The sequence below is a fragment of the Oreochromis aureus genome, linkage group 17 (genome assembly GCF_013358895.1).
Source record: "Oreochromis aureus strain Israel breed Guangdong linkage group 17, ZZ_aureus, whole genome shotgun sequence".
NCBI classification, from domain to species: Eukaryota; Metazoa; Chordata; class Actinopteri; order Cichliformes; family Cichlidae; genus Oreochromis; species Oreochromis aureus.
Genome location: NC_052958.1, coordinates 8,354,008 through 8,369,903, shown reverse-complemented (window position 1 = coordinate 8,369,903; position 15,896 = coordinate 8,354,008). Strand labels below are relative to the sequence as shown.

The following is a 15,896-nucleotide window of genomic DNA, read 5'->3' as shown; positions in this document are numbered from 1 at the left end:
TTTTACCATTAAAAATATAATTCGGATTAAAGCGCTTGCACATACGGGTGAATCGAACTTTATAGAAACATGAAAAATTATTCTGGTGATTACTAATACTGTCAATTTAGGCTATGGGATAAACCTTACGCTGGATGAAGGTCTAATAAAATTGTGAATGTGTGTTGTCATCATTTGTATACATTTTTTCAAATTTGGATTTCCAGTCTTTTTGCCTTAATACTGTGTGAGCCTATATGCTGGTTTTTGAATTTTGTGGTCATTTCCTCTGATAGCTGTCATATTTACATGGATTTCCTTTTCAATAGAAACCAGTGTCACAGTGGAATTTGAATAAAGCACACACACCACATATGCGATGTCCCAGATGTATGTTAATCTTGTGAGGATTAACTTTCAGTTGTTAATCTCTGCTGGTCACTATCTGGAGAAAAGACAAATCATGCACTAGGTGGCGCCACACACACGCACATACACACTTTATGTTTTACCCCTTGTACAAAGTCAAAGAAAAACATACCAGTTGTGGAATCCTGAAACCAACATTTATTTCATTTTTTTAAACTTCATTTAAAATACAAAATATTTTGCAATATTATATCGTAGAGTAAACCATTTCGACAGCCTTTCATGCTTCTCGTGTAGCTTCAACATTAACCAGAATGTCATATTATGTCATATCATATACTGTATATCCTACTGTATGTTAACCAGTTAACTAGAACATCGTTTTTGGTGTATTCACACTCCAATTTGCCAGTTCAGTTATAAATCCATGCTGACCATATTTCCATATGCTCCCAATTAATATTAATTGTCGGGGGGGGGTGTCTTCTTTTTGCATGCACACGCTTTAAAAGGATATCATTTTTAACTGATGTCTAGTTTAGGACAATAGTTCTTGTGCAAGCTACATCCACCCACACGGTGTTGTCCCAAAATAGATGCATGTGTTTATTTGAAATGATATAGCCTATTTAACTGTGTGCCTTTTTTTAATTTTATTTGTAAAAAATACAGAAAATGTGCATGAACTGTCTGAGACAGAAACAATACAGGTGTCACAAGAGCTCAGTCACAAGTTAAATAATCTCCTTTGATACCTGATCGGCTAAACATTTGCAAAGTCACCTGACGGGTTAAAATATAAAATAACTTCACACCAAATGAAAAAGAATGATAACTGTAAATAGTCCCATCTCACACTGAACTGAGTGAAGTCTAGCTCTCACCTTCGACCTCAACGCGCTCAACTCAAACTATTATTTACAAAAATGCAACAGAAATATCTACACGTGGAAAGCTGACACGTTGCAACCTAAAAACTTGATGCAAGTTATGATAAACCCAACACATGGAAATGTTCTCTGAAAAAGGAAAGGAAAGAAAGTTTTGCATGTCCCGTTGAGATTGGGAGCAGACTGCTTGACACACATTGGAATTATAGACTGGTACCAATGGAAACAGAAAGCAACGGCATATATTGGGCACGCTGCAACGCGGTAGCATGCATGTAGTGCACACGCTCACTCTCGTGCACCCGGACATTCGCACTTAAGCTTCATTCATTTTACAGTAATATAAAACTCACTGCGCTCAGACTGAGACGACATACAGCATAAGGGTTGAATGCATAAACCGAAGTCACCAGTGTGTTTTACCATTTGGAGTGAAACAAGCGATATTTTCACATGAACAGATACACCTGTTTTCACATTCAGTATCATTTTTATGACTGCGTCGCTTCTAAGCGCTACCAGCAAATGTAAGTCTATTCCAGATGTTGAGTCTGGTTCCCACTGGCAGTTACCTGGTGAGAAGGTTGGCAGTTGTTTAGTGCTCCCAACAGGTTGGGAGAAGTTTGAAATGGACACATGACACATTTTTCCCATTTTATCATCGAGTGTTCATAGCTGGATGGTATGATTATACGATGTGTATACACTGTGAGCTGATGGTAGCTGGATAATATGATTGTCAACAAGGGCATAGCAATCTATAGGTGGAAGCGATCCCTCACAACAAATGCCACTGTGCAACATCAAAATTGTTCAAATCAAGTCACGTTTATAGCACTGTGTAGGAACCCTGGACTCCAAAATGAAAGAGGCTATTTTTTTAAATAACTAGCTCACATACTCACAATATTTAGTGGCATTACAGCTGATAAAATGGTCTTAGTTTTAATGTTCCCCTATGAACAACTTTATTATCAGCTAAATCCTGAAGCGCGTTTTTTTGCGGTGTTGAACACTCGCGTAGCTTTTAAAGCTGTTATTAAGGTAAGGTCGGGTGGTATTCTGAATGCATCGCAGCTGTAGACTTCTTGAACTGCTCTGAGCTCTGGTCTGTCTCATGTATGAAGGAAGGATGGAACTATGGATCAGGTTGCCGTTCACTACAAAGGCACTAGAAACCGTGCTGAGAGCTTCTCAATCATCACCATCCAAACATCCAGGCACCGCTGCGCCATCTCTCAGTGAACCTTTCTCTACATGCGACATATTTGCAGCACAGTATGCACAGCACATATGCAAGAAGGAATGCTATTGGAAGTAGTGCTGGGGTAGCGGTTAGCTCTATCCCTATAAAACAGAGGCCTGCGCAGGGGCCACAACTCGAGGTGGAAGTACCTGGCAATGACACTGGATCAATCATCGCTTGAGAGGTCAGTGAGAAGAAGCGCAGGCTCGGGAAAAACACAAAAGAATGCAAAAAAGAAAAAAATGGGAGGCTGACTGCAGTTAAGTGTGGGAGGTCTGGCTAGCTGGCTGGTGTGATAAGTGGCTGAAAGCTGAGCTTATCTAATGTCTAGCCAGGTTTTTAATGACCGCAAATAGACATACCTGACCTTAAAATATAGCTTTCTTCTTCTTCTACCACATATGTACAAAAAAGGTCCGTCTCAAAAACATATGCTAGCTTCTACTTGGAGTCACACATTTCACAGCAGTCTCTGCAAAGACACTGCTGCCTTTTTCTTCACTATATATCATACGCGATTTGACACTTTCTGACTGATAAAAAAAAGGAAACAATAAAAGACATACCCAGCTGCTTGTAGGCGTGCACGGTATACAGTTTCAACACGCAGCTTACCTCTGCAACAACTGACACGAGTGTGGTAAAACGCTTATTAGGATCACGATTTACTCCATGCACATGTTTATGAATGGGATTGGATGCATTTTTTTTTTGCCTGCCTGCTGGTTACGTACTGTAGCTTGCTAAAATATATCTTTTTTGATATTTCATAGCTAGTATATTTTGCAAAGGATATCAAATGGCACTAACACACTTAAAAGATTCGTGCTCAGTCTGAGTGGTAAAAACCCCTTCGGGTACATTCCTTTTGCTTTTCTGTATTGTTTGCTCTCTCCTTCCCTCATTTCACACCTTCTTTCAATGGTTATGGGTGACGTGGAGCCGGTCTTTGCCATGTTGAGTGCGTCTTGATGAGTGGAGGTCACAGTGTGACCGGGGCTGGCAGGTGTGGGGATGAGGGCGTGTCAGCAGTCTTGGTGACAGTTAGCGATGGCCACCGGAGTGAGAACCACCAAGGGGTTAAGGTAGGTGTCCACAACAACTGTCACCTTAGCAGCTGTCACCACAGAGATGGTCACATTTGCCAGGGTGACAAGGGAGTGGCTGAAGCAAGCGTTGCAGCCAGGCCGTGGCCCTTTGTTAGACAAATGAGTTCATGGCGTTGACAGGCGACGGGGCCTCCGAGCTCTCGTTGCCTTCGTGCGTGTCTTTTTCTTTCTTGCCGCTGTACTGGCCGATGAAGGAGCCGTCCTCGTTGAACTGCCCGTCCCCACCTTCACCGTAATCCACCAGGCTGTCGTCGCTCTCATCACGCCGCACCGTCCCGTTGGACGGCGTCCGGCTACCCTTCAGCGGCTTGTGGTCCTCAGTGTCACTGTAAGGAGTAGGAAGATGGCTAAGAAAGAACTCGTGCAGCTTGCAGAACGTCTTCTGCACTTCTCATAACCTTTTAGAAAGAAAACAGGCTCTTCAAGCACATAAGCAGTCTGGCTTTTCCACTGCACAAGCATACCTTACCACAGTGACAATATCACTGCAACTTTATGCCATCTTTGGTACACATTTTGATGAAGCTCACTTCAAATGTGCAAATACATCCACAAGTGATGACTTTTTAAAACTAAAAACTGTTCTTAAAATGAGCAAAATCATGGGTAAGTGATACTTTACATGTTGTGGTACTGTTATTGTACAGTGGAGCAGCTCAGTTAAATATCATTTAGGGTGTTAGTGCTGTGGTGGTTTAAGTCCGGGTGCAGCGCTTCAAGAGGAGTTTGCAAATACGTGCCGTTCAGTCCTTTGCAATGTACCTGCATCCGAATGCAATTTCTGAAACGCTTTCAGTCAATATGCTTTCGCTTTACATGCAGGAATCCAAAATGCAAACAGCATCATTTAAACCATTTTCTCACGCTCCACCTGTATTAAAACATTGAGTTTTATTCAATACTATGGCAGCTACAGTGAGGATCATACAAGTACTTTAGCACTTAATGGAGATATTAAATAAATTATCATTATTAAAACAATAACATGAAGGGAGCTAGAAGCAGTTAAAGCAGTAATATTAAATGGTAAATCTGGAGTGTTAATGCTGGTACTATAATGAGCATCATGACACAGTAGTCTCTGCCTTCATTTTTGCTTTAATCAGAAACTCAAGGAGGTTTTATAGGTTGCTCGAATTGCATGCTGCTTTTATCGCATCTTGTCTTACCTCTCCATCGACCTAAACCCCTCCCCCCGAAAAAGAAAACAGAAAGATAAAAGTGGAAGGACACATGAAAAGCAATTCATGAGCCACAGTGAGTGTCTATTTATTGTGAGCTTTTTTTGGAAACAGACAGCGCTTTCAGCTCTGCTAGACGAAGCATGCAAGATCTCAGTTGTTTTAAGAGCAGTTAGTATACAATTGAAGAGGCCAGAGATGAAACAACTTGTTAAAATTGACATATTGTACAATATGAAAAAGCTTTTTTTATATTAGATGGGCAATGTGCAGGTGAGTTGGTAAATGTAAGAGTCAAAGCAGAGTAGTTTGGATTTCGCCTTGCCTCTGTGGAGTGTTTGGTAATCGAGTCTGGTGGGGGGAGTGTTTCTGCAGCCTGGTAAAATGTTCTACATATACAAACAACCCAGTCAGCACACAACGGACGAACACAAAGAGAACGCTCATACACTGCTCTCTGCTCTGGTCCTATTTTAACCATGCTGCTCTGACCGAAGAACGTCTCTCACCTGTACTCTCCAAATGTCCCATCATCCTCCTTCATGGGTTGGATCTCTGGGTCTTGGTGAGCGTCTTCTTTTTCTTTCACTGTCAGTTTCAACAGCAATTAATTTAAATTTCCACCCATCCCCGACTACAGGCTTGGACTCATAATGTACACAGATAATGTGTAGTTTACCTGGATATTTGCCACCTTTGTTTCTCTTGATGAAACACACTATTAGAAGTACCAAGATGAGGAGAGCGATGGCACACATGAGTCCAATAAACCAGCCCTGGGTAGCGATGTCTACCTGCCGGCTGGCTACAGCTGGAGAAAGAAAGAACGAGGAAAGAAAGAAAGAAAAAGGGGGTGGGGAGAAGTTCACAGAAATAAAATAAACATTACGTGTCAGCTCAAAATGTACTTCTAGGCTCCTATAACAGTGAAACTGTCCTCTTCATGCTGAGCAACACTGAGATTAACAGAAGCTGTAAACACAGGATGGAACTGTGAAATGGGTTAATATGAAGATTTTTATGGAGGACCAAAACAGCCAAAATTTAAAAAAAAATATTTATAATTGGGGAATAAAAGAATGACTTTAAATAAATTATTATGACGCTTATGGTGATGTTCAATAAGGAAGATCTGTAATCACTGCTGTCATCAGTGCTCAAACTGCTAGCCTATTCTTTACATCACTTCCACTTTCCCACGGTGTCAAACTGACACCGCTGGCATCATTATGCTAGTCCAATCATTTTCTTTCCCCACCCCACAGAACAGAGCCAACTGGCCTCTATTTTGCGTACTTCAAATCTCAGCACTCTTTTTTCAAACTGCTTTAGTGCAATCGGTCTCATCCAAGTCTTCATCTTCATCTTCACCACCACCAGCATTTACACTACGGTGGGTCTTGTCCTAATTCTTATCACCGCTGAGATTCTGTCCTGCTGTGACTGATCATCAGAGTCTAATCACCAAGTAGCTTAATTGAATTCTGTATCTCAGTAAATCACATTCAGTTCTTCCAAATGATCTCTCCTTATTGAAATTGTCTTTAATTAAATAAAAAGAATGCAAAACAAAAATAAATACACACAATATTAATGCACTGATAAATGCTCTTGCAACAATATTGTTTGGTCTGTGATTTTTTTTCTGTTGCTGGGTGGTTGTCAGACAGCGTGACCATATAATCCACAAGCAGAGATCTTGTGGATCACAGTAAGATGTGTTTACTTCTGTATGTATTTACTTTTCTATAAATTTTCTGCTTCTATCTACTTTCAGTTGTATTAATTTCATATGTACTTACCTTTCCATTTTCCTATTTATTTAGCCAGACTAAATTATTTCTGTTTTTCAATTACATTGTTGTTTTAGTATTCAAACTAGGTTGCTGTTGTTGTGTGAAAAGTGTGCAATGTAGAGGTCTAATTTTTTATGTTGGTGAAGATTACTGGAAAAATGAGGTGTTCGGTTAAACTGGATAATCACTCATTTGCAAGATGAAGAAGCTAAAAGTGCCTGAAAAAGGGCAAAGAAATATGGGTGTTGGGGGGGGGGGGGTATTATTTTGTTTTACAGAGTCACGTGTTTCTGTCTTTGTTAATTTTTTATTTCAGCAGTTCTGATCCCCGATGCATGTAGGCACTATCAACACAACAAAATTAAAAGAGTTACAAAGGTAATAATGGGCATTGCGGTGACGACTTTAAATGGCATGCATTAGACCAGAGGCTACTGATGGCAACTCCTGACATGCTTGTACGCTAACTAACTACCGTACATTCATGTCTGAGTGTAACAAACTAAATCTGATGATGAAGGAAAAAAAAAAAAGATGAAGCAGGCACTGAAAATAAAAACCATCTATGTTGAGGCATGCCGCCTCACCTGGCACTGTAACCAACATTTCGTCTGTGCTGTGGACTGTCGGGTCGGCTGCATCTTTAGCTATCACTTTCACCCTATAGGAAGTTCCCGGCTTTAAACCTTTTATTGTATGTGAGTGTGACCCGTTTGCAAACTCCTTTTTCCACTCCTCTTTACCTGGAATCGAGGCAGTGGAGAGGAATTAGATTCAGGAATCTGATACTGGGATAAATGCTAATTTTGAAAGTTAAATACGGATCAGATCTAGTCAGTTGTAAGCAAGTCAAGACATGCACTGATGCTTTGAAATACAAGAGAAAGCCTTACTGTTCTCAACAATATACTCCACATATACATTCTTATGGTGTCCAAAGTATTCCCAACTGATCACTGCACTGTCCTCTGATACAGAAGTGTTAACTGTGCCAAAAGCACGACCCACAGGAGGCGCTGGGCAACGAAAAGAGAGAGAAAATGTGTTTTTTGCTAATTTAAAACATAAAAAGTACACACTTTTTAAAGACACCTACATTTTCAACTTACTAAATTACATTAATCTAGAATAAATCCAGTGAAATAAGTAAAATTATATCAATGTTTACATCTATGAACATCTCCAGAACAATTTGCCAGTGTATTAAACAGCTGGTGTCTTTGGTAGTTTTTTCCACCACATGTGGTAAAGTGCACCAGAAGCAAGCTTTAAAAAAGGCCATTGTAGTTACGTTTTGGCTCAATATATAAAGTGAACATTTATCTTTGGAAACTTAAAGTTAAAAGTCTACAAAGTACTGTAGCTTTAACGTTACAAAATAAAATCAAGAAAAGAATTACAAAATAAGTAACAACGCTGTGCAGTTCTAAGCTCCTGTTACATTATTAAAAACAGGTCAGGTTAGCTGCTACAAAAATGTCCATCTCAATAAAACACCAATCACGTGGTTAATATTGCTAGCAATATTTTCTGAGCTTTTTTTTTTTTTTATTAATTTTTTGTGACCTTGTGGCAGTTTTGTCTCTGTACACCACCACAGTGGATTTTAAACCAATCATTCAAGATATGATTAAAGTTCAGAATTTCAATATTATATTAACTGTTTAGGAATTACAGCTGTTTTCTGAGGCGCAATTGACTCACAAGCAGTTTCATTGCCATGTGAGACCTGTTTTGCTCATTATTCTATGAGAAATTTAGCTGATGAAAAATCTGGACTTGCATTTGCTATCTCTTCACTGGAGCTCTCAGTATGTGGACCAAAGACATGTCAATGCAAATAAAGGAGGCCATCAGTAGTCTGAAAAGCCAGTAAGACATTGCACTGAAGCTGAAGACTTTCTCAAGGGCAAAAAATCGATGACTAAGTCGGTCACCTCATCTCAACCCAGCACAGCATGTTTATCAGTTACTGAAAACAAATCTGATTTCAGGAGGACCCAAATACAAGCAGCAAGTAAAGGGGGCTGCAAAGCATCATAAAGGAGGAAGCAGAGCATTTGGTGACGTCCACTGATTCTAGACTTCAGGCAGTTATTGACTGCAAAGGATTGTCATCATTAAGCATTAAAATGACGTTATCTTATTAATGTTGAGCCTCTGAAAATAGGGGACTCTATAGAAAAATTGCAGTTATTCCTAAACAGTAATTACAATACTTTTGTTAAACCCCATAAATTAAAACTGCATTTCAATAACATCTTGATTGTTTGATTTAAAAAACAGAGGCAAAATGACAAAAATTGTATCAGTGGTAAGCTAGTTCATTACCATCACGAAATCACATTTGAGTAAAGTCGTTAAGCTAAAATTACTAAGATGGATCATTTCTGCAGGACTGAGTTCATGGGGAGATAGTGGGGGAGGGAGTAAGGGACACAGGGAGTGCTTGTACCCTTGTGAAACGGGGAATGCAGAGACTGAGTGATGGGGGAAGTTGGGTGAGGGGGCTCTGTGGGGCCTGAAAGAACACGGAAAAGAGTGAGACAACATACATAAGCATCACAACAAAGAGCATACAGTACTGACACGGAGAGCTAAAATGTGGCAACGCTTCTTAATACTGAAAGCTAAAATGAAGCAACTGATCCAACTCTGTATCTACACAAAGAAAAATGAGCAACTCTGCAGCAAATAAATTTCTACTTTGTTTATAAGAACAGTCAGTTTATAGCATAAATGTTAGCGCTGGAATTCAAACCATCATGCAAAAGGAATCTGCTGAAACCATGCTCATTTAAAGAAGAGACATACTAAAAGATGAAAAAAAATATCATTTTACAACATAGAAATCCTATATTTCACACCGTGTTACCGTGTAAAAACGACCTATTCTTACAGAACAGGACACAAGCATGGTTTCTCACAATTATTGGATTACCTTAACATGCAGGGAAAAAGTACAATAAACATGACATCTATGCTAGGACTGTTTTTGTTTCTAATATCTATTAATGTAATTAGCATGCAGATACTTCAGTGGCAAACTTGGGTTACCTTTGCCTGCCTCTACAGTGGGCCGAGTATGAGCTTCAAGGAGAAGAGAAAGAGAAAGAGACAGAACCTCCTCAGGGTTGTCATTTTTACAGGAATTCCTGACATCTGTCACTGCACTGTGGCTACCGTTAGGCTGCTTTAAAACGTTTTCTTCCTATTGAGCTTTTATTTGGTTCACCTTAAGTTAAATGCTTAAACTTCAAATTCTTGGACACAGGACTCACTTGTATGCATGACTGTGAAAGCCTCCTCTGTGATGATGGGGCCAGAGCCCTTGTTCGTCTTTGCGCTTAAGTAAAACTTGTAGAGCATGCTGGAGTTCAGGTTACTCAGAGTAATGGTGGTCTCGTTGGCTAGAAAGGTCATGAACTGGACTGGTCCCAGTTCGCTGGTATTGTTGACTGCAGACACGGCAAGAAACAGTCAACAATTGGAAAATGCAAAGATGAAAGTTCAAAGGAAAAAGCACAAATGCTGCATAATACTGTGGCGATACTCAAAGCTGAGGGGGACTGCAAATCCTACCTGGTTGGTATTTCAGAATGTATCCAGTGAGACGTCCATTGTTGTTAATTGGTGGGCCCCATTCCAGAGTGAGAGAGTCCAAACCAGGGTTGATTACATTGAGAAAAGAAGGAGGCCCTGGTACTGAAAACAAAACAGAATTAAGTCAGAGTCTGTTGGCTACATGAGCATTTATAGGATACAACATGAAATATTTTATATTTGAAGGGCATATAATAGTGGCTAAGGAGTACATGAACCTGTATGACTGTTAAGGCTTTAATTGGATGTTGGCTCTGTGTGCCCTTGTATTTGGTAGGCTGTCTTATTAGTACCAACAGTGCTACTAGCAGCAGGTAAAATATACATTTTGTATTAATGTGTACATTTAAGATATTGTAGTATAGCAACATTCAAAGTGTGGTCATCAATTTAAAATTTGGAGGAACTTGGCATCCTTTTACAGTACAAGTTTTTTTATTCTTCTTTGGACCGAAAGGCATACACACCTCCCTCAGGTGTCTCAAATGTCTTGCTTTGGCTAGAAGGCCCTTCCCCTTTGTTATTAAGGACTCTGATAGAGAGACTATAGACACTGTAAGGCTGGAGGCCTGGCAATCGTCCCTCACTTCGGTTTCCACTGAAAGTCAACACTTGCATTTCCTGATCAGTCTCCTCTTCTGTCTCATGCAAACCATGCTTTCGCCTGTAGTATACCTGGAGAAAAACAGACCAAGATTTAAATGAATCATTGCGGTGTTGTAACCAGGTACCCCAACACAAAACAGGAGACAAAGAGTGACGTTCAGTAAAAAAAGCAGAGAAAATCTTTTTGGCTCTCCTTCAAAGTTCAAAGTAACTTTTTTATATTTTTTACTTCCTATACTACACTCATTCAGACAGACACTCACAAGTCACTTTGTTAGATACACCTTTTCAACTGCTTGTTAATGCAAATATCTAAGCAGCCAATCACATGCCAGCACCTTCGTCGGGTTAGCCATGTAGACATGGTTAAGATGACCTGCTGTTCAAACCCAGCATCAGAATAGATGTTGGTACCAGATGCTGCTAATCTGCTGGGATCAACTATTTCTTACAATATACAAAGAATGATAAAAAAAAATCATATGGCAATAAAAGGAAAACAAGAAAATATCCAGTAAGCAGCAGTTCTCGGGGAAAAAATGCCTGTTGATGCTAAAGCTCAAAGAAGAATGGCCAGACTGCTTTGGTTTCGGTTTGGTGGGAGAGCAACAAGAACTTAAAAATAACCACTTGTTACAACCAAGGTTTGCAGAAGACCATTTCTGAAAGCACAGCAGCAGAAGACCACACTTGGTGCCAGTCCTGTCAGCTAAAAACAGAAAACTGAAGCTACAATTCACACGGTCTGACTAAAGTTGAACAACAGAAGATTCGAAAAATGTTGCCTGCTCTGACGAATCTTGCTTTCATTCAAATATTGGGGTCAAAATTTGGTGTAAACATCATGAAAGCATGAATGTGGCATAAGTCACCATTTTTCAGACAATACCTTGTATCCCTGTAGTTTTCCTCTGACAGAGGGTGGTGATATGGGCTCCCAGTGTACTTCTGCCAGTGTGCTGTTATGAACCATGACCTGTATACTCTCTGGAGCAGACAAAGGCACTGCAAAACAGAGAATATGAAATATTAATTTATCATGGATCATAGTCTTTTAATAGTAAACACAGTAAGGTTTTATATTATGTCACATAACTACTCTTATTTATGACTTGAGCAATACTATAAAACAAAATGACAAAAGTTAAAGCCCCTGTTATTGAAACCTTAAACAATACATGCTCATTCTCAAACTTCCAAGTCTGCTTTATCTATTCCATCTTCCATAGTTCTGATCTAATACCAAAAAGAAACTTATTTCCACGGAATTCACTTACAGTCTTCTCCAGAGTACCCAATCGCCACTTCAGGTTCAGGCCCAACACCATAATCGTTAAAAGCTTGAACTTTGATTTCATAGGGCACATAGGTTGGCGTTCCAGACACAACCCACTGGGATACATTGGCCACATTCTGTGCTGACCACTCCTTCTCCACATCCTTCTGTCTCCACTGCACTTTATATTCCAGACCGGGCCCATTGGACTGGAGTCCTGTGAGTGGCTACACAGAGAGTAATGTTAATTAGTACTCGCATATTCCATCTATACAGTACATTTAGGCTAACACTCAAATCAATCTGAAATATAATTAAAACCATCTCACTGTCCAGGAGATGACCAAGTTGCCTGGCTCGGTTCCTACTCCCTGAACACCTGACGGGTTTTCATCAGGAGCTGAGAAAACCAAAGAATCCTGGTTCAGTCTGAACTTATTTTTGTGTTAAGATGATTAACATATTTCTATTTTCAGTGACTTTTACCTGCAGGGTTGGTCCTATATTGACGTGAGGACTGGCTCGGCTCACTATAGCCGACACGATTTTTAGCCAGCACTCTGAAGGAGTAGTAGACGTATGGAGAGAGGTGCAGCTGTGCTGTGGTGCTGGTACCAGGAACCTCTGTCAGGTTTGTCCAAACTCCTGGCTGGTGGAGAAGATCCCCATACTGGATCACAAATTCTGGAGAAGATAAAAGATTCAGATTTCATGAATGTTTTTAACAGCAGAAACTTTGTTTTCATTTGTACAAGTCATAATTACTGTAGGTTAAATCATGTCTGCCGATAGTACAGTCTGAGCAAACTGCTCCAACACTGAGAATTTCATACTTTCTATAGGACTGTTGTTTTCATCTCCTGGGGTCCAGGTGAGCTGGACACTCCTCTCTGTTTGGTCTGTCAGCTCCAGGTCAGTCGGAGGGTCAGGTTTCTCTGTGAATGCAATAAGAAATTTAGTACCTCGCTTCTGTTTCCATATAAAATTTGGCACCTATACAACACCTTTCCACAATTAAAAACATAACAGCAGTAAATGAAATGTACAGCAGGTATTTTGATGGGTAGCTAGTGAGGTTAACACCAACATTTTTTAGCCGGATTACATTATTCACTGTGTTTTTCTTATTTAAAAAACACGAATGTCAGTCAACAGTTTGTATACACTCACACAGTCCTGAGGAGAGGTCTAAATATTGAAAACGTGGCTGCAAATGTACTGATCATTAACAGCGACGAAAAACTTTTAAAACTCTCACATGCATTCTATGCAAGTATGGTAGGATTTAAAGTTTATGGCACAACACGCAAGTGTTAAGACAAAACTGACCAGAAATAATCAGACCTGAGGGTCAAAAGGTTAATGGGTCAATCACAGTCAAATACCCGAACGCTGCACATTATTGCCAAAAATTAGGACTGCTATATCCACATTTTTTTGACAGTTTTTGCAACTTTATCATTTTTTATGGCAGGCACTTTTAAAATAATGCATTTTAAAACTACTAGACAAAATGAAACTGTGTAATATCATAAAAAAGAGGGAATTTCCATTCATATATCAAATAAAAAAACAATTATTAATTTATGATTTCGACCAAAACCTGTGTGATCTTCATCACCAGGACTAGCTTCATATCATCAACACCAGCTCATCAAAGGTTACTAGCAAAAACCTGCCCTATGGGTGGTTCTTTACACGGGCAACATACGCTGAATACCACCCAAAAAATTAAGAACTGGGATTTTTAATAAATCTTTAAAAAACAAAAAAACAAACCAAATAGATGTTAAGCAGCGCTGTATGTGTGTCAAAATTTGTGCAAAGTTTTGTTTAGACTGGCCCACCCGTTAAGCTATGATTGTTACAATTTAATTACTTAATTAACTTGAAAATAGCATTATTTTGTACAGTTTTAGCAGTTGACTGTGACCAACCCGACAGCACTGATGATGATACCACTGCTAGTTAGCGAACAGCACCAGATTTGTTCAGGTGCTGCAGGTAAAACTTCACATTACATATGATGTGTCATCAGAATTTAGTGTTCGTGTGTGTTAAAATGATGTTTTCCATATTGTTAAAGGCACTACACTTTGCAAAAGTACATAAAATGCAGTAGCTAGCATGACAGCAGCAGATGAAACACTGCAAAGGCAACTTTAAGTACTTGTGTGTTTGATTTGAGACAACAGACTGCCAAAAATTACATAGTACAAAAGTAATGTACAACATGAATGGAAGTAGCCAAAGGATACACACAATGAGTTATGCTAATAGAAGCTACATATTGGGACAATGTGGACATTGTTTACCGTAGACAATTGCAGGAGTAGGAGTCGCCTCTGACAGCGAAAAGCAGGAGCAAAGTGCAAGAAGAGGGTTAGAAGTTAGGGACAGACATTTAAGAAACAGCAGAAAGATCTCAATGGTAATGTTATTTTAGGAATGTAACTGAAGCTTGAGGAGAAAACCTAAAGTTTCAGTGCAATTAAGGAACCAAAGGGGGTTATGATTGGAGGGAAAAAAATCAAACAATAGAAGCAGGAAAGCAAAAAAGACTCTGAGTCTGTGTTAGAGATAAATGATAACTACGTTAATACATTAATGTGAGAACGTACCGACAACAGTCAGCATGGCACTGGCTGAGTCCTGATCGAGGGTGGTGTTCATGATGCAAGTATAAGTCCCCTTATCATCATCAGTCACGTCTCTGATGGTCAGACTATCAGCGTCCACCTCGAACCTGAAAGTATTAACAAGAAATAACGTCAGGTATTTCTACAGAGTCAACAGAATAAGTGCAGTCTCAATGGTTGGGCGTACCTCTCATCATCAGGCAACTCTCCTCTGTCTTTGAGCCAGGTCATGGTGGGAATTAGGGAAGGGTCATGCTTGACTTTACACTCAAAGACAGCGCTCATTCCTCTCTGCACCACCTTGTACTCTGGCTGCTTCAGGATACGTGTGGGCTCTGCAAAATGGATAACCATTATGTCACCGCTGATAACCTAATGCCCACTGACAAAGAAGATTTGAACCACCAATGTCACTGTCTGAGTTGGGATTAGACTATACTGACCTTTAACCTCCAGAAAGACATGGTTCTCCTTGATCCCAAGGTTGTTTGTGGCAATGCAGGTGTACTTTCCGCTATTTAGCGGCTGGGCTACATTTATTTCCAGCGTACCATTCTCATGGATTACATATGGGTCAGTATTCCTAATGCTGATCTGACTGTCTTTGAACCTGCATAGAAATGGCAACCAAGGCGGCTCAAGTATAGTACATTGCATCTTAGCTTTGAAATCTAATAATATTTCAAATGAGCTGACAGTTACCATGTGATGGTTGGTATAGGCGAGCCAAAGGAAGCACAGTGTAGTAATGCAGGGCTGTTGGTGATGACCTGGTACACTTGGTTAGGTGGAGTGAGCACCCTTGGTGGTTCAGCTTTAAAGGAAAAAAAGAGAAGATGCTTGGTAAAACTCATTAATATGGCCATTTTCCAAATTGTTTCCAACTAAAGATTTGTATGGGGCAGTTCTAATATGAAATAAATATCTTTTAACTCACCAAGAACACTGACAAAAGCATTCGCCAAGAGGTAGCCGAATTCATTGGAAGCATTACACTGGTAGACAGCGCTGGACCCTGACTGCACGTTGCTGAGAATCACAGTGTCGTCTTCCACCTTGCGGCTGGGGTCCTCAGGAGTGTCTAGCACAGGGCAAGATGATCTCTACATCATTATCTTTAATTGAAAATGAGCTGGAACTGAGAATTCAGTCCCCAGCTAATCAAGTTTACTATTTTGTCTGCTTTAAATTAGAAGTGATCT

The 15,896-nt window shown here is 39.9% G+C and overlaps 1 protein-coding gene across 10 annotated transcripts in view; it reads right to left on the bottom strand.

The window, feature by feature from the left end:
- Positions 1-3,187: 3,187 nt before the first annotated feature.
- Positions 3,188-15,896, bottom strand: part of nrcama (neuronal cell adhesion molecule a) — a 58,154-nt gene continuing 45,445 nt past the window's right edge. For 5 of the 10 annotated variants that reach the window (XM_039601593.1, XM_031750547.2, XM_031750549.2 and 2 more), the window contains 21 exons: positions 15,632-15,775; positions 15,397-15,508; positions 15,138-15,304; positions 14,882-15,029; positions 14,677-14,801; positions 14,371-14,400; positions 12,889-12,990; positions 12,542-12,739; positions 12,385-12,455; positions 12,057-12,282; positions 11,669-11,784; positions 10,641-10,848; positions 10,153-10,275; positions 9,852-10,028; positions 9,628-9,660; positions 9,026-9,091; positions 7,464-7,586; positions 7,158-7,313; positions 5,454-5,585; positions 5,284-5,362; positions 3,188-3,919 (listed from right to left, as the gene is read on the bottom strand). In XM_039601593.1, the coding sequence (XP_039457527.1) occupies positions 3,685-3,919; positions 5,284-5,362; positions 5,454-5,585; positions 7,158-7,313; positions 7,464-7,586; positions 9,026-9,091; positions 9,628-9,660; positions 9,852-10,028; positions 10,153-10,275; positions 10,641-10,848; positions 11,669-11,784; positions 12,057-12,282; positions 12,385-12,455; positions 12,542-12,739; positions 12,889-12,990; positions 14,371-14,400; positions 14,677-14,801; positions 14,882-15,029; positions 15,138-15,304; positions 15,397-15,508; positions 15,632-15,775 (2,771 nt within the window). In that variant the 3' untranslated portion in view covers positions 3,188-3,684. The remainder of the gene's footprint in view (positions 3,920-5,283; positions 5,363-5,453; positions 5,586-7,157; positions 7,314-7,463; positions 7,587-9,025; positions 9,092-9,627; positions 9,661-9,851; positions 10,029-10,152; positions 10,276-10,640; positions 10,849-11,668; positions 11,785-12,056; positions 12,283-12,384; positions 12,456-12,541; positions 12,740-12,888; positions 12,991-14,370; positions 14,401-14,676; positions 14,802-14,881; positions 15,030-15,137; positions 15,305-15,396; positions 15,509-15,631; positions 15,776-15,896) is intronic. The other 5 variants (XM_039601594.1, XM_039601596.1, XM_031750551.2 and 2 more) reach the window with 4 other exon arrangements.